This window comes from Pituophis catenifer, unplaced genomic scaffold (genome assembly GCF_029215685.1).
Source record: "Pituophis catenifer annectens isolate HBS135680 unplaced genomic scaffold, rPitCat1.0.hap2 SCAF_6, whole genome shotgun sequence".
In the NCBI taxonomy this organism is placed as follows: Eukaryota; Metazoa; Chordata; class Lepidosauria; order Squamata; family Colubridae; genus Pituophis; species Pituophis catenifer.
The window spans coordinates 74,844,700-74,869,233 of record NW_027256886.1 but is presented as its reverse complement, the minus strand read 5'-3'; the positions used below and the strand labels follow the sequence as shown (position 1 = coordinate 74,869,233).

At 41.6% G+C, this 24,534-nt stretch overlaps 1 protein-coding gene across 1 annotated transcript in view; it reads right to left on the bottom strand.

The window, feature by feature from the left end:
* The window catches only part of ADAMTS14 (ADAM metallopeptidase with thrombospondin type 1 motif 14), an 84,514-nt gene that overhangs the window by 17,752 nt on the left and 42,228 nt on the right, over positions 1–24,534 (bottom strand). Inside the window, exons 7-17 of the mRNA XM_070945324.1 lie at positions 23,593–23,698; positions 21,860–22,003; positions 20,887–21,019; positions 19,253–19,366; positions 15,742–15,890; positions 12,955–13,130; positions 11,287–11,420; positions 9,013–9,136; positions 5,273–5,356; positions 3,796–3,959; positions 1,486–1,651 (exon numbers count right to left, since the gene is read on the bottom strand). Coding sequence (XP_070801425.1) covers positions 1,486–1,651; positions 3,796–3,959; positions 5,273–5,356; positions 9,013–9,136; positions 11,287–11,420; positions 12,955–13,130; positions 15,742–15,890; positions 19,253–19,366; positions 20,887–21,019; positions 21,860–22,003; positions 23,593–23,698 — 1,494 coding nt within the window. The remainder of the gene's footprint in view (positions 1–1,485; positions 1,652–3,795; positions 3,960–5,272; positions 5,357–9,012; positions 9,137–11,286; positions 11,421–12,954; positions 13,131–15,741; positions 15,891–19,252; positions 19,367–20,886; positions 21,020–21,859; positions 22,004–23,592; positions 23,699–24,534) is intronic.

The following is a 24,534-nucleotide window of genomic DNA, read 5'->3' as shown; positions in this document are numbered from 1 at the left end:
AAAAAAACAAGCTTGAGTCAGCACATTCAGATTGAGCTTTTCAAAAACTCCTTTGTTTTTATGTCAGGCATTTTGCATTCATTCATTCATTTCTTGATTAATGGGGAATATGTTGTGCCAGATGGGTCCTGTAAGGAACCGTAGCTCTCTCTAAAAGGGCTCCATCACTTTGCAGATATTACCAGCTGTTTCTCACTACAAAAAGCAATGGGTGGATGTTTTCTGACACTGAGAACAATTAAACAATGGGACAGCTTGCCTAGAAAAATCCTGATGGCAATAAGATCATACAACCACAAGACTTGATTCATATTATATTGGCTGTTAGCTGTTAATCCAGCGTTGCCCAGGCATTTATTTATCACAATCTTGTATTAGACAGGAAAAGGACTGGCTCAACCACTGTGGTGAGAATTAGCGACCTAACTGCCCTGGCCAACAGTCTGGGGAAAATTCTACAGGGAACAGCCTTTGAGATGATTGTATCTGTATTAGCAGGCACCTCCCGAGACAACTTGCCCTCTTTGCTTGAAGCTGAGGGCCTAGAGTGCTTGTTTTCTTAAGAACCAATCCTCCTTATCAAAGGGAGCCCCCTTGTGGAGTACTGTGAAGCTGTTACCATGTGCTGTACAGTAGAAGCCATTTTAAGGCACAACAGGTTGTATCTTAACAGAACTTGAATCCAAAATACACAGTATCACTGTCAAAAGTACTGTGATTTGACACTACAGATATAATTCATTCCTTTTCATTTCAGTGGCCCAGGCGTTCCAGAATTATGCTGGAACATACAAACACAGACACAGACACACTGAGAGGTGTTAGGGGTATCTTTCCCCCACAGTATTTCTTTCCAGAGAGTAAGTCATCTGTGTACCAAGTTTGGTTGAAATTGCTTGAGGTGTTCCAGAGTTATGCTGGAACATACACACACACAACCATTTATATATATATATATAGAGATTAATAGATTAATTATTGCATAGGACTTAGAATCATAGCAGGGGTGGGTTCTACTTACCTTTACTACCAGTTCACAATGGGATCGGTAGTAAAACCGGTTTACACCACACCCACCAAGCCATGCCCACAGAACCGGTAGTAAAAAAAATTGGATTTCACCACTGCCCAAATGTTACTTTGAAATGTTTGTTCAATCTCATTGTGCTTGTATATCTTTTTTTAATTTTTGTTTGTCTTATTATCCTTTCGGGAGGTGTGGGGGGGAATTGTATTTTTGAATACAACTCTAAAAGTAAATAGAAGGGTTTTTTTTAAAGAAAGAAATGTAGAAAATTGTAAACTTTTTTCTTCCATTTAATGTTTGTCTTTTACTCCAGATCCTGTCGTCTTCATTGTTCATCATCCAGTGCCTTTTCTAGAAAGGAGTTCCCTTACATTTTTAAATATAGACCCATCTGAGCTGGGCCATTCCAGGACAAGCTTGCATATGGAAAGTAGTTCTAAGCACAGAGAGAATAATACCTCCACCACAAACTTTTGAGCACGGAGACCAGCCCTTAAGAGCCCACTCATAGATATCCGTTTCTTCAAGAAGGACATTATTGTTTCCGATGACAGGGAGAAGATCTTCATGAATTATGTACTTATACATCAAGCTGCTTTTGGAACTATCATCTTGTGGGATGACCTGGAATCAAAAGAAACAGGATAACAAAGAAAATGCTTCCTTTATGTTCTTCCTGCCTTCCTCCCTAACTTTTTGGACGGCTGTTTCACCAACGCTTGCTTAACTGACAACCGTGTACAAGGATTCTGAACTAGTTGCCATGTTCAACAGAGATGGATGGAGAGCCAGACTGGTGAGGTGGTTAAGACAACAGGCCAGAAACTAAGAGAGAGTTCTAGTCCTACCTTAAGCCAAAGCCAATTGGTTGATCTTAGACCAGCCCTCTGTCTCAGCTCTGGGAAAAAGGCAATGGCAAACCAGCTTTGAAAAAGCTTGCCAGAGGGACAGAAGAAAGGGAAAAGGAGAGGAAGAAAGGGAGGGGAAATAAGAGTAGGAGAGAGGGTTAGAAAGGGAGGAAGAGGGAAGGAGTGGGGGAAAGGAAGGGGAAGGAGAGGAGGGGAAGGAGAGGAGGAAAGAAGAAAGTGGAAAAGGATAGAAGAAGGGAGGGAAGGGAAAGGGGGAGAAGGAGAGGAAGGGTTGTGAAATAAGGGAGATATGGAATGGTAGAAGAGCAACTCTGAGTATACTCTAAATTTTTAGGATGAAGACTGAACTAATATGAAAGTCAAAAGATAATGTGCATGATTAATAATGGCTAAGAGATAGTACATTTATGTATGTTTATGAGAAATAAAATATTTTTATTGGGGGGGAAAAAAAGCTTGCCAAGAAAACTTGCACAAATTAGTCCAAACCAGGGATCTCTAACCTTGGCAACTTTAAGCCTGGAGGACTTCAACATCCAGAATTCCCCAGCCAGCGTTGCTGGTTGTTGAAGTCCGCCAGGCTTCAACTTGCCAAGGTTGGAGATCCCTGGTCCAAACAGTCACCAGGAGTCAAAAACTGACTCTAAGGTGCACACGCGCAAGCATGCAAGCACACAAATACGCACATACAAAATCAACAGAGATGGGCTTCAGAGATTTATTGTCAAAACACAACTTTTAGTGTACACAACTTTTATTTAACTTCAGGGCTGTTTAATTGTGATTTGTATAGGCATCTTGAGAAGTGCGCTCCCTAATGAGTGTAACATCTTTTAAAAATCTATTATAAATTCATTATTGTATTACTGCCGGGGAGTTCAATGTCATAAGTGGGTGGATAGGGAATATGGTATGGAGACTATCAGTGTCATAGCTCCCTCTACTGATAAGAAAAAAAAAAGGCCTTTTCTTCTTTAATATAAAGTGGTCCTTGACTTGCAACCATTCATTTAGCGACCTTCAAAGTTAGAACAGCGTTAAAAAAAAAGTGACTTACGGCTCACCCTCACACTTATATCTGTCATAGCATCACTACAGTCACATGATCAAAATTTGGGCTCTTGGCAACTGGCGTGTATTTATGACAGTTGCAGCGTCCCAGATTCATGTGATCACCATTTGTGACCTTCCCAGCCGGCTTCTGACAAGCAAAGTCAATGGGGGAAGCTAAGTTTGCTTAATAACCATGTGATCCACTTAACAACTTCAGTGATTCACAGTGGCAAAAAAAAAAAAAAAGCTTGTAAAATTAGGCACGCCTCAACGTAGCAGCTGCCTTGCTAAGTAATGGAAATCCTGGTTCCAATTGTGGTAGTCCAACTGAGGACTATCTGTAGATGGGACAGAACAGCAAACAGAAGAGGGAAGTAGCAATTACATAGCGCTTCACAGTACTTTTACAGGCCTCTCTAAGCAGTTTACAGAGTCAGCATATCGCCCCCAACAATCTGGCTCCTCATTTTACTGAAGGATAGAAGGCTGAGTCAACCTTGAGCCTGGTGAGATTCAAACTGCCAAACTTCTGGCAGACGGCAGTCAGCAGAAATACCCTGCATTACTCCATTCTAACCACAGGGCCACCGCAGCTCAAGTAGTTCTCTTCCACTTGCTCAGAACAGCAACAAGGATACCTCACTTCCCTCTACCTCCAAAACAGCAAAAGAACTGGAATCCAAACTTTGAGTCCCACACCCTTTGAGGGAAGCTGGGAAGGACCACAGAAAGTGATGCTAATGATTTGCAGGCTGCTGTTCTCCCATCCTGGTTCCAAACAAAAAAACAATATTTGTGCTTTTCTTGGATAGATGTGTGGGAGCCTGAGGTGTCCTCAGGACTTACCAGAACATTGATAGCTTTATGGAGGGGGCCACTAGTCCTCAAACTTTCCTTGCCATTCTCGGTGGTGTATTCCCATTCCAAACCCACCTTTAGAAAGGTATGGTTCTTGACAACTTTGATGCTGGGGTTGATAATGAAGTCACCAGAGGCTTGGTTCTTAACAGCTAGAAAAGGAAAAGAAATTATTTGTAGCAGATGATCTGAGGGCGGGGTCAAACAGATCATCAGTTTGGAGTCACTAGGCTCCCACAAGAGATCTAAGTGCAACCCCCCAAAATTTCATGGATCTTATCTAGCACCAATTTGCCTTGACCATTAGTAGCTCAGATTCTTGTGTATAGGTAGCATGAAATTAACTGGTAGTACTTTTGAACTCTGTCCTAGGTCCTGATTTCTTGTGCCTGACGTTATTTGGATTATGACTCTCACCAACATCCTTCAAAAGGAAGAGAGGAAAATGATATAGGCATTGTTTAAGTATAGAAAGCCCTGAAGTCATAAAGGTACATGTTTTCCCTGTTAAATGTTTTTTGATTATTGGTTTAAATCTGCAGCCATTTCAGGGTTTTGGGTGTTTTGGGTTGTTGGTTTTTGTTTTTTTTTTGTACCTATAAAACAACATAATGTGGTATATGCACTCTGTCCTGTACTAACTATGAGAACCAATGTACTTTAGGAAGAAGGGGATACAGTGCAGTGAAAAAACATGTTTTCTCTATAATTTAATTAGAAATTCCTAGTAGCAGTAGAATATGCAAGCCACTTTTCTCAGTCTCCTTCAAAATGCTAGGTGGAGACAATTTTTTCTATTCTATTATATTGAAAGTTTGTTGTTGTTCTTGTTAGAAGCCATTTGTCCATACAGTCACTAGGGACTGAAATGCTATTGACATAAAATTAACTCTTGTGTATATTGTCTAGTTTAATAAATGCAAAAGTCGATCTTGCAATGCCTATTTATATTTTGGATATGACAACTGGATAAAGTAGGCATAGGGTATAAAGAAACTGCTTAAAAATATTAATTGGCTGAATGCAAAGGCAGCCTTTGGAAAAACCATTTACTCAGCCAAAAATCAGCCTCGATGAATTTTTTTTTTTAATTTGATTTATATGCCGCCCTTCTCCGGAGACTAAGGGCGGCTTACAATGCTTTAAGCAATAGCCTTCATACTTTTGTATATTTATACAAAGTCAGCTTATTGCCCCCACAAACTGGGTCCTCATTTCACCTACCTTAGAAAGGATGGAAGGCTGAGTCAACCTTGAGCCTTGGAGAGATTCGAACCAGCAGTAAATTGCAGGCAGCTGTGTTAATAACAGGGTGCTTAGACCACTATACTATCAAGGCTCTTATTCACTGTGTCAATTAAATATCTGGTTTATTTTAACTTTAATTTTGACTAGATTCAACCCTTCTATTTTTTGATGAGCATTAAACATCCCTACAACTGTTTCCTAGGCAATCTGTTCTTACCAATTGTATGGGATGAAGGCTCCATCTCCTCAATTTGGACATGCCTGGCACCTACTGGAATCTCAAACATTTTCAGAGCACCTCCTGAAAATTACAAAAGAAATAAACCATATTTAAAATGAGTGCTAAATATTAAAAAAATGAAGCCAGGAACCAGCAGTTTCTAGGCTACAAAGAACTGTTATGTTAACCCAGATCTGGTGTCTTTCATGACCATAAAGAAAATGACCAACTATGCATTGATTACAAACAGTTTGAAGGAAAAAAAAATAATTTAAAGCTTTGATTTCTGCATATCATAGTGAGCAAATCTTCTAGTGCTTATATGCCTTTATTCCTCGGTCACATGTTTGAGAGACTTCTAGAATAAGCTACTTCCTTAATCAAGAGTTAAGAGTCATGAATATTTGTTGTTGTTAGTTGCAAAGTCGTGTGCGGCCCATCGCAACCCCATGGACAACTTTCCTACAGGCCTTCCTCTCCTCTACCATCCCCCAAAGACCATTTAAGCTCACACTAACTGCTTCAGTGACTCCATCCAGCCACCTCATTCTCTGTTGTCCCCTTCTTCTTTTGCCCTCAATCATTCCCAGCATTAGGCTCTTCTCCAGTGAGTCCTTCCTCCTCATTAGATGGCCAAAGTATTTGAGTTTCATCTTCAGGATCTGGCCTTCTAAAGAGGGTTGATCTCCTCTAGGACTGACTGGTTTGATCGCCTCGCAGTCCACAGGACTCGCAGGAGTCTTCTCCAGCACCATAGTTCAAAGGCTTCAATTCTTTGATGCTCAGCTTTCCTTATGGTCCAAATTTCACAACCATACATTGCAACTGGGAAAACCATAGCCTTGACTATACGCGCTTTTGTTGTCAGGGTGATGTCTCTGCTTTTTAGTATGCTGTCTAACTTTGCCATAGCTTTCCTCCCCAGGAGCAAGTGTCTTTTTATTTCTTGGCTGTAATCCCCATGTGGGAGATCTTGGAGCCCAGGAAAATAAAATCTGTCACTACCTCCATTTCTTCCCCATCTATTTGCCAGGAATTGAGAGGGCCAGGAGCCATGTTCTTAGTTTTCTTAACGTTGAGTTTCAAGCCAACTTTTGCACTCTCCTTCTTCACCCGCATCCTCTTCGCTTTCTGGCATTAGAGTGGTATCATCTCTATACCACTCTAATATCTAGCTGCCTTAATTGCCAATATGGGAATTAAGTTTGAAAATATAGTACTATCCTACTATAGAATCGTCAAGCTGCCACTTAATTTTTCAGAAATGGATGAATAATATTTCCCATGAATGTATATTTTTATTTTATTTTAAGGAAATTTTGGCATGAAGGAGGCTTGTTGGCATCACTACTGATTCCTGAAAGGCACAGAATACCCTAGAGTGGTCTGAATTAACCACAAGAATGTGGGACATTTATAAACCTCTCACAGGCTCATACAAGCTAGGTTAGTTCTTTTTTTTTCCATTTTAACAAAAGATTGATGCTTCAACATATAAATTATAATGCATCTTAACACACAATCCTCCACCAGCCTCCAGTCTGTAGCCAGCAAAGTATGCCCCATTTCCTCATGGTGGGGACTTTGAGGAAAGGAAGAGAAATTCATTCTCTAACTGATTCAAGAACGGGACATGGTGGTTCGGTGGCTAAGATGCTGAGCTTGTCGATTGAAAGGTTGGCAGTTCAGTGGTTTGAATCCCTAGTGCCGCGTAATGGGGTGACCTCCCATTACTTGTCCCAGCTTCTGCCAACCTAGCAGTTCGAAAGCACATAAAAAATACAAGTAGAAAAATAGGGACCACCTTTGGTGGGAAGGTAATAGTGCTCCATGCGCCTTTGGCGTTTAGTCATGCCGGCCACATGACCATGGAGACGTCTTTGGATAGCGTTGGCTCTTTGGTTTTGAAACTGAGATGAGCACTGCCCCCTAAAGTTGGGAACGACTAGCACATATGTGCGAGGGGAACCTTTACCTTTTAACTAATTAAATCCATGTTCAACAAAAGCAGAGCTCATATGCGGGCACTCAGAATATGTTCAGTGGATCCTTTTTTGGGGGGAACAGGAGGAACTGCACCAAAACAACTAGATATATTTCCCTCCTTTTTTTGAGGTAAATAAAGCTGCAGCTGTGCTTAAAAGCTGGGCGTTTTGGAGTACTTAAAAAGGGCCATCTTCTAGTAGCTTCACATTATAGCAAACATCAGGACTTATATTTATTCTAATCTCACTTGGAGTGATGCATCCCTTGCCCATATAGTCCTTGACTAAAGTGTTCCTTGGGAACTATCACAAATAAAAATCTAGATGTTATTCTCATGACAGTGACCTAAGATGGCCTATTTCATTCTCTGTTATGTCCCTCCACCTGCTATTGAAACAGCTTGCTCTTCATTCAATGTTTTTTTAAAAACAGTAACAGAGTTGGAAGGGACCTTGGAGGTCATCTAGTCCAACCCCCTCTCACGCAGGAGATTTATCAGAAACTGCATCTTTGCTCATTAATTTCATTTTTTTACACAGATCCTAGAATCATAGCATTTTATTGGAAAGTTCCATTTTAACTAGTGGATGTAAACTTCCATTTGTTTTCTGCCCGTCACCCATATTCTGCTGGAGAAAGAGGACAAATGCTACCTTAGAGCTATATCTCTAGAAATTATCAGCAAAACAATTGGCTAAACTTTTACTTACAGTTGAGTTCACTTGTAATAACTCAGTTCAGACCTCCACTCGGAGGTTACCATTTCAGACTACCTATAACTACCAACTATGTCTGCTACTGAACTTTTCTAATTGTCTTTTTTTCCAAAAACCTGCTACTTTCTTTAGGTACTTCAAATTTTCTTGAATATCACCTGAATCATGCCAAGGTGACCTAAAAGCAGTCTGCTGTCACAACTACCGGTAAGAAAGTGTTATTCATTGCTGTCAAAGTCCATGTTTGGCTTTCTATCCAAAGTAGCTGGCAGGATCTAGCTGACTTTGGCTGATCTCAAGAACATCTAAACAGGGTTGCATTTGTAAACAATCAAGAAATGATAGTGTGGATGGCCAGAGTGGTTAGCTAGACTAGTTAGATGGGGAAAATTCCAAATATCATAAGTGGCAGCCATTTTCATATTATTGCCAATTGCCCCTAGGTTTCCCCTATAGCAGTGGTGTCAAATTGGATTTCTTCGAGGGCCAGATCAGCATTGTAGTTCTCCACGGGCTGGCCCGGGGGGGGGGGGGGAGGGAGACGGGACAGATGCCTCCTGCAGCACCCTGCTGGCCAAAACCCGGATGCCCCCACACCCCGTTTTGGCCAGCATAGTGTTGCAGGAGGCTGTCCAGATCTGAAAATGGGGTGCAGGGGGGCCTCATGTGCATCCCCGTGCCCCATTTTGGCAGGCAGAGTGCTGCAGTTCCCCCCCTCCACCCCATGCCCCGTTTTGGCTGCCAGAGGCACTGCGGGCCGATCCTTTCTACAAGCCAGATTTAAGCTTAAGGCTTTGAATTTGACACCTCTGCTCTACAGTTTCCAAGAGCTGATTATATTATTATCTCCCATAACTATCAAGACCTCAAAAAATTTAAAGAGGACTGAAGCCCCTTATTGATGTTAAAGAACTGCTGCGGTATGCCAAGACTAAAAGCATATGCTGAAGAATAGAAGACAGTGTTTACCTTTAATTGTGATACTAAATCCACTATCATTACCTTTTCAAGTAGCATTTGTTCTTCCATTCTCACCTGACTGCTTGGGGGTTTTGACCAAAGTCCCCTTCACTGTTCTACAATGGGAATTGTCACCCCCGCAAACACCACACTTGTCATCTTCCTTCAGAGAGCCAATTTCTCTGTCGCATCCAACATGCTGCCATTTGAAGAAGAAAAACACAGAATTAAGAAATGGGGTTAAGGATGCAAATTCAAAATGGCAATCCTCTGAATGAACTCAGAACAGGCCTTGCAGAGTACCATTGACTATTTCTCTCTTTATGACAGGATGATATACTTCAGTGTATCTCAAATTTAAGCTGTGTGGACTTCAATTCCCAGAATTCCCCAGCCAGCATTGATTTACTTTGTGGGCAACCATCCAATGATCAGATTTAACCCAAAAAGCCTATTTACGTTTATATTTTAAAGGAGCCTCACAAATCAATAAAACATATTTTAAAATAAAAATAATCTATATAATTTCATTTCCTGGTTTGCCAATGTATTTCTTTCAGATGTTCCTCATTTGGTTTACTCCTATGCCTTGCATTTTCTATTCTATTAAAACGGATTATGGATATTTTGCTTTAAGTACACAATTTGCTCATTTGTTGTATATGGCAGTGGCTTTTCAGAACTGGGACTACGGATGTACCTTACACTTCTTCTGCTGCTGCACATTTCTTGGGAAGATCTTTTTTTTTTTAATTTGATTTATATGCCGCCCTTCTCCGGAGACTCAGGGCGGTTTACAATGCGTTAAGCAATAGCCTTCATACTTTTGTATATTTTTACAAAGTCAGCTTATTGCCCCCACAAACTGGGTCTTCAATTTACCTACCTTAGAAAGGATGGAAGGCTGAGTCAACCTTGAGCCTGGCAAGATTCGAACTTACTAATTGCAAACAGCTGGAGTTAAATTACAATGCATTAGTCTGCTGAGCTATCCAAGCTCTGGATTTATCCATCTATATATATGTTTGTGAATATATCTTCTGTATCCCTAATCTGCTTTCAATAAAACCTAGATCTTGGTTGGGTGAAATGATTCCTTGGAAGGCAGAAACTGCTGAATTCTGCAACTGAGGAGCAAGACGTTATAAATAGCACTAGCAATAGCACTTAAGACTCATATACCGCTTCACAGTGTTTTTACAGCCCTCTCTAAGCGGTTTACAGAGTCAGCATATTTCCCCCAACAATCTGGGTCCTCATTTTACCAACCGTGGAAGGATGGAAGGCTGAGTCAATCTTGAGCCGGTGAGATTTAAACTGCCAAACTGCCGGCAGCCAGCAGAAGTAGTCTGCAGTACTGCATTCTAACCACTGCGCCACCACAGCTCATATGGAATGTGTTTAAATCATCATTGTTGAACAGACTTTCAACCAGGGCTTTCCAGGTAGCACTGGTGATACATGTAAGTCCTCGACACAACCATTCGTTTGGTAATTTACAACGGCACTGAAAAAATTAACATTTTTTCCCACATGGCTGTTGCACCATCCCTACAATTACGTGATCAAAATTCGGGCACTTGGCAACTGGCATGCACAGGTAGTCCTTCACTTACAACAGTTCATTTAGTGACCGTTCGAAGTTGCAACAGCACTGGAAAAAGGGACGCATAACCATTTTTCATACTTACGACCGTTGCAGCATTCCCATGGTCACATGATTTACATTCGGATGCTCGATAGCTGACTCACATTTATGACGGTTGCAGTGTCCCCGGTTCATGTGATCCCCTTTTGCGACCTTCTGACAAGCAAAGTCAATGGGGAAGCCACTTAACAACCATGTTATTAATTTAACAACTTCGGTGTTGTCACTTAACAAATGTGGCAAGAATAGTCGTAAAATGGGTCAAAACTCACTTAACAAATTTCTCACTCAGCAACAAATTTTGGGCTCAATTGTGGTCGTAAGTTGAAGTCTACCTGTATTTATGACAGTTGTACTGTCCCAAGGTCATGTGATCATTTTTTGTAACCTTTCCAGCTGGCTTCCAACAAGCCAAGTCAATGGGGGAACCCAGATTTACTAAATGACTGCATGATTCACTCAACAACTGTGGCAAGAAAGCTTGTAAAAAGAGGCAAAAGTCACTTAACAACTGCCTTGCTTAGCAATGGAAATTTGGGGTTCAAATGTGGTCCTAAGTCAAGAACTACCTGTATAACTTTAAGAATTTCCCAGTTACCATGGCCACTGCTGGCATTGAAAACAGAGAACGTCTGTCACATATCTATTATAAGTCCTTCAGAAAAGTTTCTAAAACTTGAATGGACCTGCAAGTTACATACCACACATTCACCCCTTACACAGATACTGTATGGGTCTCTATAGGTGCATCTGGTACCATCGTGAACAACCTGATTCATAAATACCACATCCCCAGTTTCCTCAGACTGGCAAATCAGTTCACATTTCTGGGCATCTGCAGGGAAAAAAAATGAAATACATGGAAAAGATTAGTTCTATGTTCTGGTAATTGAGATGCAAAGTGGAACTCAGTATTTACAATTCAACTTCCTGGGAATCAAGGAAACCAAACTATGATGGTTTCTTCCTCCTATCAATCCTCCCTTCTTTGCAAACTGGATTTCTTCGAGGGCCGGATCAGCATTGTACTTCTCTTCCACGAGCCGGGGTGGTGGTGGTGGCAGGGAGATGGGACGGATGCCTCCTGCAGCACCCTGCCAGCCAAAATGGGGTGTAGGGGGTGCATGCAGCCCCCTCTGCCCCGTTTTCAGCCTGAACTGCCTCCTGCAGCACTTTACTGGCCAAAACGGGGCACGGGGGGAGGGCTGTGCGTGGCTCCCTCGCACCTCATTTTCTCCCTCCATGGCCTCCTGCAGCACTCTGCCAGTTGAAAAGAGGCCGAAAACGGGCCGTGCAGCCCATTTTCAGCCGCCAGAGGCACCACAGGCTGGTCCTTTAATGTTTCCAGGCCGGCACCACAGGCTGGATTTAAGCAACCACGGGCTGGATTCGGCCCACGGGCCTTGAGTTGACACCCCTGACCTAAACCATGGGTGCATATGCAAATGGAACACCTGGATCATAGAAACATAAATATTCTTCAATAAATATATTTGGAGATAACCAATCAATGCTATGGCTTTACCAATACCAATCTGGATCAGACATTGATCAAAAGGGTATTTGGATATGGTGGGGTGATGACATCTCGTGAAGAAGTCACCAAAGTGAATGTAATACCTTTTACAATCACTGCAGTAACAGTTATTTAACAAGAACAAGGAATGAGTTTCTCCGGTTTTAAAGAACAAGTGATTTCCAATTTACTCATTGCTCTTCCTATGCTTGAATAGCACTTTTTATTGTAAAAATAGGGTTAAAAGCATTAGGACCCATGTTTCTATTGTTCAAAGAGAAGTGGCCATAGGGAAATAAACATCGCATCATCTGTGCCCTGATGATGCTACGTAGTTTGGTAATGAAACACCTGCAAGAAAACCACCAAGCTCAGAGAGCACCAAAGACCTCACAGTTCAACCCTGAGCTACAAATATTCTCTTCTATTGAAGAAATATTTCCCTGCCCTTTGAAACTTCTTGCTGCCAGAGGTGAGGACTCTCCCCACCCCTAAAATCTGGCTCTGTCAGTTGGCATGGAGTCCTGAGGGAGAAGCTGGAGTCTGGTTGATGCAATGATAGAGAAGACATTATATCTTCTCTGAACTCATGTTTTTTTTTCCAATCTGTATTTAAAAGTATTGCCATTTTAATTCATTTTCATATTTGTAATTGCTTCTATAGCCACAGTGAGAGTTTTGCTGTACATATTTATTTGTATTGTTCTATTTGGTTTTTATGTTTTATAATGCATGCCGCCCAGAGTCACTGGTTGAGATGAGCAGTTATAAATAAATAAATAAATAAATAAATAAATAAATAAATAAATAAATAAATAAATAAATAAATAAATAAATAAATAAATAAATTTACCCTCAGGATGCTCATAGGGGAGCCAGGTGTGTTTGGCATTTTCATGGGTGTAATAAGAGTTCCTCTTGGTACACTGCTGAGCACGAAAATCCTCATAGGGACCTTGGCACTCTTCGGCGTTGCAAACCTGATATTCATACATAGCACCTGGACACTGGCGGCCACCATAAGCTGGGCTAGAAAACAAATAAAGAGCCAATTAAAGGCCAGAGCACTCAAATTCTGTAGCCCGAGGCAAGCAGGAAGGGCATTTGGTTTCATTCATTTTAATCTTTTCTTTTGTTGGTTTTTATTTATTTATTTATTTATTTATTTATTTATTTATTTATTTATTTATTTATTTATTTATTATATTTCTATACCGCCTTTCTCCCGTAGGACTCAAGGCGGTGTACAGTCAAGAAAAATATAGACACACAAACATCATAAAATTGCTAATTAAAATTATTACTTGGTTTGGTCAATTAAATAAAACCCAGAATTAGATAAGATTTTAAAAAAATCATTCACATGTTCGTATGTTTAGCCCCGCCTGTTGGAACATCAGGGTCTTGAGGGCACGGTGGAAAGCACGGAGATCAGGGATATTCCGTATCTCCGGGGGCAGTTCATTCCAAAGGGTTAGAGCCCCCACAGAAAAGGCCCTCCCCCTGGGAGTCGCCAGTCGACATAATTTGACTGACGGTACCCTGAGTAGTCCCTCCCTGTGAGAACGAACTGGTCGGTGGGAGGCTATTGGTGGCAAAAGACGGTCTCGTAGGTACCCATATAAATGAATAAAAATTATATTCTACGTCACGGCTGTCAAACTGGCGACCCATGGGCCGGACGCGTCACACCCAGGCCACACCCACCCCAGCTCTGTGAATGGGGAAAACGTCATGAAACATCATGTGATAGCAACGTGATGCGGAGAGTTTGACACCTGTATTTTACATTGTCTTCCGGATGCGCTTCAAGGTTTTGGTTACCACCTTTAGAGCGCTCCATGGCATCGGACCGGGGTATCTACGAGACCGCCTTCTGCTACCAATAGCCTCTCACCGACCAGTACGCTCCCATAGAGAGGGGCTCCTCAGGGTGCCGTCGGCCAAACAGTGTCGACTGGCGGCCCCCAGGGGGAGAGCCTTCTCTGTGGGGGCACCTACCATCTGGAACAAGCTCCCCCCAGAGATACGGAAGATCCCGGACCTGCGCACGTTTCGCCGTGCTCTCAAAACTTTTCTATTTCAGCAAGCTGGCCTGGCCTAACTCCCCTCTTTTAAATTCTTAAATTTTAAATTTTTTAATTCGTGATTTATAAATTGGGTGTTTTAATCTGTGTTTCGGCCGAAATATTTAATAATTTTAAGGGATTTTTAATATTTGTATTGTCTGTATTTTATCTTGGCTGTTCACCGCCCTGAGTCCTTCAGGAGTAGGGCGGTATAGAAATTTGATTAATAAATAAATAAATAAATAAATAAATAAATAAATAAATAAATAAATAAATAAATCTCAAAGGAGGCATACAATGCATGTAAATGCAGTATTAAAAAAAGTAGAAACATTTGCAAGTAAAGCATATTTATTATTAACAATAAACTCTAAAAAGATATAGTAGTATAGGCTTAGCCTGAATCATCCTCAGATTATCTTCTGACTAAAGAGGACAAGTAGAACTGATTTATCATAATCAGAATATAGCATATTAATGAACATTTGCTCCAAATTTCCTGATGGATACACCTATCACTGAAGACAGAATAGCACCTCCTGCTGTGGAACTAACTAATGAAAATCTGTTGTTCTTTGAACATTGCTCTGAAGATAGGAGCAGACCACTATAATATGATGCCCAAAAGGAATGGGATAGAATAAAGAAATTAACCTTGAGAAAGATCTTTGCTGATAATTAAGACTGGCTTAGCTAAGCAGCCACTCTCCAGCTCTAGTTTTATATTAGCTGTACATCTTTGTTTATTTATGTGCACCCATCAAAATGCACAATATTTACAGATCTAATTTTGTTAGAATTGACAATGTAGACAGTCATATACCAAAAGGCCATAAGGGGAAGAGAGAATATTCTCATATTTTGGCATTTATGAATTGCTCTATGATTTTTTTAGCATAAAATCTTCTCTTTATTATTGACTATATTAAAATCAGAAATGAGAAGGCGATAAGCCGCCTGGGAAAGCCAAGGGAAATCATCGAAATCATTAAAAAGCAAAATTTATAATATTTCGGATATGTGATGCGACACCCGGAAAAATATGGCATCCTTCACTTAATCCTCCAGGGAAAGATTGAAGGTAAACGATATCCAGGCAGAAGAACATCATGGCTTCAAAATCTAAGGGACTGGTTTGGGCAAAACTCACCAGCACTTTTTCATGCAGCCGTTGATAAAAATAGGAACACCAACATGGTCGCCAACATCCAATGATAGATATGGCACAAGAAGAAGAAGATATTGGGAAGAAAGCCAGTTTGATGTAGTAGTTAAGGCACCAGGTTAGAAACTGGGAGACCATAAGTTCTAGTCCCACATTAGGCACAAAGCCATACGGGTGAGTCACTTAGGCCAGTCACTTTCTCTGAGCCCTAGGAAGCAGGCAATGACAACCTATTTCCAAAATCTTGCCCAGAAAATTACAGAGACTTATCCAGGAAGTTGTCAGCAGTCCACATTGACTCAAAGGCGCATCTACACCCACACAAGTTCAGGGAACTATATAGAGTTACTCTGCTAAATAGAGTAGGTGCTCTTGACACCTTTGTCCCACGGAAAACCAGACTTACGGTGGTCTGTTGCAGTTCCTGCTGCGGGAACGCACCCCACCCCCACAAGTCCTGGAGCAGGAACCAAATTTGGACCAGGAACTCCAGCCGCCATCCTGGCTGTAAGGTTGTTCTGAAGTCTTCCAGATGCAGTGACCCTTGAAACACCACTGGAACAGGAGAAGAAATAAGGGTTACCTGAACACCTGCCTCTTCATATCTGTCCAGTGTTAGTGAGGAGAGCAGTTCTACCGCCACAGAAGCACTCAGCTTTACAATAGGGTTCGGAATCTGTTCCTCCCACTTTCATTGGTCAGGCAGACAGGGATGACTGTGGAGCAATAAAGAAAGGTCTCAGGGGGGGCCTGGGTGGCACAGGATAGTCATGAAAAAAAACCTTATCACTTCTAGAGCACCAACTCTGAATCTTGGCACGATCCGACAACATGCTGACACCTATCCGTACCTTACTTCCCCCACCCCCATCTGTATTTTCCAGTGGGAAACCCAAAAGGATGTCATGGGAAGGCATTAAACCAGGAGACTTCAAACTTTATTATTATTATTATTATTTATTAGATTTCTATACCGCCCTACTCCCGAAGGACTCAGGGCGGTGCACAGCCAGACAATAAAAACACATACAATACAAAATTTAAAAAATAGAATAAAATCAAATTAAATAATTTTGGCCCCGACAAATTTAAAACCCCAAACTTTTAAAACCAATTTAAAATTGAATATATAAATACTAAAAGATATTTAAAAATTTTTTAAAAAAAATCTTTTATAAAAGAGGGGGAAAATTAGGCCAGGCCAGCCTGGTGAAATAGTAAGGTCTTTAAGGCGCGGCGGAAGGTGCGCAGATCCGGGATCCTCCGTATCTCTGGGGGGAGCTCGTTCCAGATAGTAGGTGCCCCCACAGAGAAGGCTCTCCCCCTGGGGGCCGCCAGTCGGCATTGTTTGGCTGACGGCACCCGGAGGAGCCCCTCTCTATGGGAGCGTACCGGCCGGTGGGAGGCTATTGGTGGTAGTAGGCGGTCCCGCAAGTACCCGGGTCCTAAGCCATGGAGCGCTTTAAAGGTGGTAACCAAAACCTTGAAGCGCACCCGGAAGACCACCGGGAGCCAGTGCAGCTCACGCAGGAGAGGTGTTACATGGGAACGCCATGTCGCTCCCATTACCACCCGCGCGGCCGCACTCTGCGCCAGTTGGAGCCTCCGGGTGCTCCTCAAGGGAAGCCCCATGTAGAGAGCGTTGCAATAGTCCAGGCGGGAGGTGACAAGGGCATGAGTGACCGTGCGTAAAGAGTCCCGATCCAGAAAGGGACGCAACTGGCGAATCAGGCGAACCTGATGAAAAATCCTCCCGGTCACGGCCGTCAAGTGCTCTTCTAAAGACAGCCGTGAATCCAGGAGGACGCCCAAGTTGCGAGCCCTCTCCGTGGGGGCCAATGATTCGCCCCCAATAGTCAGTGATGGCGTCAACTGACTATATCGGGACGTCGGAAACCACAGCCACTCAGTCTTGGATGGGTTGAGCCTGAGCCTGTTCCTCCCCATCCAGATCCGTACGGCCTCCAGGCACCGGGACATCACTTCAAGGGCATCGTTGGGGTGATCCGGGGTGGAGATGTACAGCTGGGTGTCGTCAGCGTACTGATGGTACTCCACCCCGAAACCACGGATGATCTCGCCCAGCGGCTTCACATAAATGTTGAACAGGAGAGGCGAGAGGACCGACCCTTGCGGCACCCCACATATGAGGGGCCTCGGGGTCGACCTCTGTCCCCCTGTCAACACAGACTGCGACCGGTCAGAGAGAAAGGAGGAGAACCACCGCAACACAGTGCCTCCCACCCCCAACTCTTCCAACCGGTGCAGCATGATACCATGGTCGATGGTATCAAAAGCCGCTGAGAGATCTAACAGGACCAGGACAGAGGAGCACCCCCTGTCCCGAGCCCTCCAGAGATCATCAACCAACGTGACCAATGCCGTTTCCGTGCTGTACCCGGGCCTGAAGCCCGACTGGAACGGATCCAGATATGTCGTTTCATCCAGGTGCTGGGGGAGCTGTTGCGCGACCACACTCTCAACAACCTTCGCAACAAAGCGAAGATTGTGCAACTTTAAGACTTGTGGACTTCCATTCCCAGAATTCCTCAGCCAGCATGGTTGACTGCAGAATCCTGGGAATGGAAGTCCACAATTTACCACGTTTGGAGACCCCTGCATTAAACCTTCACGTGTATCTTCCATGAATGTAGCGAACACAAAGTACAAACGGCAAACAGCCATACGTTAAAAAAGCAACAATCATCTTTTTCCTACTAACCAGGAGATGTCACCTGAAGCATTTCAGTGTTGCAGGGAATATCAAGGAAAACCCATCAGTGCAAAATAAAACGTGCAAAGTGATAGGAAAATGTGCAAAAGTGGTTGAACATGAGACTTCCATCATTATTTTATGAGCCGTGATGGCATGGTGGTTAGAATGCAGTACTGCAGGCTAACTCTGCTCACAGCCAGCAATTCGATCCTGACCAGCTCAAGGTTGACTCAGCCTTCTATCCTTCTGAGGTGTGTAAAATGAGGACCCAGATTGTGGGGGCAATATGCTGATTCTGTAAAGAGGCTTAGACAGGGCTGTAAAGAACTGTGGAGCAGTATATAAGTCTAAGTGGTATCGATATTGCTATGCGTGCCCCATCCAACTGATTCAGGCACTCAAAAATTAAATTAAGGCCTAATTATTTGCAGCCACTCAAATTGAACAAAATGCCAGAATAGGAATGGCAGAAGTTATATCCACATCTGTGAGAAATACCAAGCTTGGGAAAGGCTATAAGAAAAGTAAGGAAGTTACTCCTTTAACTTCAGGAGTAAGTTCTGGGGATCCCATGACTTTAGCTGCAACTCCAGCATCTCTCTCCCCCCTCCCATTTTTTTTGCATCTAACTGGGAGTGGAGGTTGCTCACACATTCTAACATTCATTTTAAACCTGGACCTTGAGCTATGGGTATATGAATCGCATAGGCAAACAAATTTAACAGCTAATCAACTTAATTGGTTAAAACTGAAAACAATTAATTATTAATCAATTCATCAAAAGTAATAACTAATATTGCTGTTTAATTATTTGATCAATTTATTTCCTTCCCCTCTCTTTTTCGTCGTTTTGATGTGACACTTAGCAATTGGGTTGCCAGTCTCAGCTGTTGCTAAATGAGGTCTACTTGTATTGTCAATTTGAAAAGAAAAGAAATATGAGTATGAGATAAAGGATAAAAAATGTATAACATTGTCTATTTTGGCCCATAAGACATACAGCATGTCCATCTGTCTGTCCCCATATGGATGTAAAACTGTTCACCTCCTACTAACGAATGTATCTTTTCTTTTTATGTACACTGAGAGCATATGCACCAAAGACAAATTCCTTGTGTGTCCAATCACATTTGGCCAATAAAGAATTCTAATCTAATCTAATCTAAAATGAGACTGACATCCCACTCAACAGCAGACCTACCTGGCCTAAAGCACACTCCGTTCCATCCAAAGGTGGCCCTTTCTTCGTTTTACAGAAATAAGGGTTGTCTGGATGGCTGCACCACAGCTGTTTGCAAGGGTCAAAAGTTCTGAACTGAAAAGGAGAAAGACCACTTAAAGCTTATCACTCTTTCTTCATTTAAGGCAAGTGCATTTTGCTTTGAACAATATTTTATCCTTAATTTAGTGCAGTTTAAGCTCTACATTATTACAGGGTTTTTAAAAAAGAAATGGTGTGCATCCACTGAAGAATAATCTCATAAATTAAGGATTTATTAAAGTTATCTGTTGTCTGCTATTTGCACAACTCCTGATCCAATAGGTTTGAATTACATTCAAACTGAAGAGTTCAGCATAGATTTTTCCAACCACATTTCCCTCATTCAAAGCAAGATCTTATTTTTTCATCTCAAAAGCTCATGACTTCTCCAGTAAGCTCAACCCCTGGTGACTTCAAAGATACTCTCCTATATGGTATGTCATGGCCTTTTTAAAGGATTTTTAAAAACTATTATTTTCCAATATAGCAGGGGGGTAGAACGGGAGAGTGGTTAAATATATCATGACATTATCATCATTTTAAAAAACACAATTTAGGAAGCTGTCAGACAAGAATTTGCATTCTGATGTCATTGCACACATATTGTCATTTTGGTGTGCCTTTTCTTTGCTGCAGATTCTTATGAGACTCATCTAACTCACATCTTTTTTTTAAGCGTAACCCTCAAAAACATTATTTGTTATTTTAACTTGCAGCTTTATGGATAGAAAATATCAGCTCATCCCATAGATCAGATTTTCACTGATTTAGTTTACCTACATCTAATCAATGAGAGAAGCAACTTAGAACTAAGGACAAATTTCCTGACAGTTAGAACAATTAATCAGTGGAACAACTTGCCTCCAAAAGTTGTGAATGCTCCAACACTGGAAGCTTTTAAGAAGATGTTGGATAACCATTTGTCTGAAGTGGTGTAGGGTTTCCTGCCTAAGCAGGGAAGTTGGACTAGAAGACCTCAAAGGTCCCTTCCAACTCTGTTATTATATATATATATTACATATATTTGAGGAACTGCCACAAAGAAGAGGGAGTCAAGCTATTCTCCAAAGCACCTGAAGGCAGGACAAGAAACTATGGATGGAAACTAATCAAGGAGAGAAGCAACCTAGAACTAAGGAGAAATTTCCTAAGTGAGAACAATTAATTAGTGTATTGGCTTGCCTCCAGAAGTTGTGGATGCTTAATCATTGGAGGCTTTTAAGGAGAGACTACAGCCACTTGTCTGAAATAGGAATAGGAATAGGTCTCCTGCTTAAGCAGGAGGCTGCTTGGACTAGAAGTCCTCCAAGGTCCCTTCCAACTCTATTGTTCTATATTCTGTACAGAAACTTCCCATTACACTATCATGAAAAGCTACTCCAGAGGCTGAAGGGATTCTGTGGAACTGAATGGAATAGGTCATCAGCAGCTGCAGGACATGGCAAGTGGACAAATTTAAGGCAAAGCCACCAGTGGGTTGAAGCCAAATGTGATTCATTAAGAAAAGAAACCCTAGGAATTAACAGACGGAAGAAGAAAAGGTTCCCCAACAACAACAACATTTCCATACTCACAGCTGTGCATGTTTTGTATCCCACACCAAAGTCAAAGCGGCATTGCTCATCCATAGTGTAATCAATTCCTGGTAATTCTGGGAGTCTGGGCCAGTCCTGCATAAAAGGGTCATCTAAGAGGCAGTCGTAAGAACTGCAGCACAAAAAAAAAAAAACAAAAAAAAAAAAACCAGAGATTGTGTATCAGAGATTAAATTTTCCTTGCAGATTCATTCAGCTGCTCCAAAAATTCTGGCACTCTTTAAGTTTCCTTTTTTTTTTCCGGATCAGAAATTTATTTCACCCTATTTCTGCATTAGATTGCATATATTTTCTTCTTATCTGCAAGAAACTCCATACCTATGCATTGTATGCATGTTCTATCCATATTTCTATGGGCATATTTCCCTTAATATTCTTAAATATGTACACATTATCTGAGTTGCAAACTACATCACAACTTTAAGAAAGCATATGCATCAAAGACAAATTCCTTGTGTGTCCAATCATACTTGGCCAATAAAAAATTCTAATCTAATTCTAATCTAGTCTAATCTAAAAAAAGTTGCTTCCTACTTAGTCAGCTGACACAAAAACAAGTTTTGGATTAAGTGGTATTTTACTCCAACCCCAATATTCAAGCTGTTTAGTATTTTGTATCAGATTTTGTCATCCTAATGGTTCTGTAAATTAACAAATGCCTTTTTGTTTCAACTGTATTCTTTCTACCCATTAATTTATCCTATACAAAATGAAACAGGACTATTTCAAAGCAAAAAAGAAGAAGAAGAAATTAAATTTACTGTACGAGGGATTCTTGGTGCTCTCTAAGCTTGGTTGTTTCCTTGCACATGTTTCACTACCCAAAATAGATTCCCCAGTAGCATGTTACCTAGTTTGGGTAATGAAAAGTCTGCAAGAAACAACCAAGCTCAGAGAGCACCAAGGACCCCTCATTTCAACCCTGAGCTACAAATATTCTCCTTTAACTTACTGTATATAACGGTTCAACTCCTGTTTGCTACATCGGGACCAGTGATAACGGTGAAATGCAGCCTGCACCAGTGGTGCCATAATACTGCCCATGCCAGTCTCATCAGCACATTGGTTACCTTGGCCATCATGTTCCATACCTAATCTGTTAAAAAAAAAAGTGGTACAGTATTTCCTGAAGTCTATGAAGCACTAAATCATGAAACGGTGCCAGCGTTCTGAATACAACTGAGTATCCCAACATGTTCACTACCATGTGGCCTGAACTGCGTACAACTGTTTTTGCTATTAATATAACCAGATCTCCGTCACTCATTAAAAGAGATGAAATGGGCCTACCACACCAAAGACATGTCAGTCAATAACATGAGAACAAGTAGGTTGGTAACATCTACATCAGGGGTGTCAAATTCAATTTCATTAAGGGCCGCATCAGGGTTGTGTTTGACCTCGGGGAGCCGGGGTGGGCATGGCCAGCTCAACATCACTTGTGTTAGGGGGCGACTTTGGCGGCCCAAGTGATCTGCCAGCGAAAACAGGCTCCCGAGCTCGATTTCTGGCTGTGATGGCCTCCTGCAACCCTCTGCCAGGGAAAACAAAACCTAAGCTCCATTTTCACTGACAGAGGCACCGTGGACCGGTCCTTCGCTGTTTCCAGGGTGGCCGCGCGGGCCAAATCTAAGCACCCTGTGGGCTGAATCCGGCTCCCAGGCTGTGAGTTTGACACCTCTGATCTACATATTAAGGAAGAGTCGATACAACATGAAGACATTTTTCCCCAATCTGGTGCCCTCCAGATAGCGAATACAGGTAATCCTCAATTTACAACAGTTCATTTAGTGACTGTTCAAAGTTACAACGGCACTGAAAAAAATGACTTATGACCATTTTTCACACTTACAACCATTGCAGCATCCCCATGGTCACGTGATCAAAATTCAGCTGCTTGGCAAGTGGTTCATATTTTTGACGGTTGCAGTGTCCCGAGGTCATGTGATCAGCTTTTGCAACATTCTGACAAGCCAAATCAATGGGGAAACCAGTTTCACTTAACAACCATGTTATTAACTTAACAAATGCAATGATTCACTTAACAACTATGGCAAGAAAAGTCATAAAATGGGACAAGCTCACTTAACAAATGTTTCACTTAGCAACATAAATTTTGGGCTCAATTGTGGTCGTAACACGAGGACTACCTGTACACTGAACTGTGGATGACGCCTACTGAAAGATTTCTCATCAAATGAAAGTCAAAAATTCATGCTCATCCTCTGAGAATGTTCTCCCAGGTATGAGTTCCATAGTCAAAGTTCGACAACTGAGTTTTCAAACCATCACAGTCAATGTATTACAGACTGTGCAGGTCCCACGAGATCAGCAATATACAATTTCCCTTACTTGATTTCAAAGCCCTGGGAGAAATTGGTTGGGCAGAGGTCAAATCAAGTCAACGTTTTCTAAGCACACCTGAGACTGCACGCTTAACAGCTTTTTACACAGCTTTGCATGGAAAGGAAAGTTTAAGTGTGATGGTTGACAGCCAGAAGTTGACCTCAAGAGTAACATATTTTTGAACAAGATCCTGCTGTTAAAGTTCTTCATTAATCTGGAAAATTTTAAGAGCAGCTGGAGCTGGAGACATCCTGTGTTCTACCACAGCTCCTTCAAAGTAGCAACAACCCACAACAAAGACACTGGACAACTAAAGAACCACCTTCGCCAGTAACTTACACATGTCCTGTCTCATGAGCAACTACAAAGGCTGAAGAAAATCCATCTTCATGGTTAAGAGTGCAGCTACGCAGAGGGTGGCACATGCCAGTGACAGGAGCATAACCTGAAATAAGATGAAGGGATAAAACAAAGAACAAAGTAGAAAGTCAAAAGGGGAGGGAGAGAGAGAGAAAAAAATGAAAAAGAACATATCAGAAAAAAGGAACGTCATGCTGGAACTGTTTTAATCATATTTCACACTCAACTCTCCTCTGGGAGAAATATGTCTCAGAACTACATAGCCAGATAAAAGCAACATATAAGATTGTTCCACATATTTCATAAAAGCAATTATGCTTTGAACCATTAATCAAATGATAAATGGCTTAAATCTAAGGACATGCTTATACTGTATCATTTCTCTCCCCCAAAATTTGATCTAACAGCAAGAAAAATATCAAACCCCTTCCTGCCCCCAAGTTTTACCCTATCTAAATATAGAGCACAAATTAAGTATTTTGACCTTCCAAGGGCTTGTTGCCAGTTTGGATTCTGGAGCCCCAGGCAAAAAGCAAAAAGCAGAAAGCAGAAAGTTCACTGGCTCTTTTATGGACCAACATGTATGGCTGTGAGCTACATTCAGGCTGATGAGTCACAAGCTGTGTAAGCTTACAGTAGGAAAAAAAAATCTAGGCCTATTGGCAAGGAAAAAGGATAGTGTAAATGCAAATGACTTTTGTATCTGTCTCTTCACATTTTCACACAGGCAGAAAAAGAAATAAATATTCTATGCCAACGTTTCTATATTACTCATCCCATGCCTGATTTTTTTTTTCTTGAGATGTTTAACAATACCATTTCCCAGTTTGGTGATTCCAAATATGTTGATTATGTTGACTTGAGAACTGTTAGACTAGAGTGCAGTATATTTGGTATAAGTTTTGGACTTAAGAGGCCAAT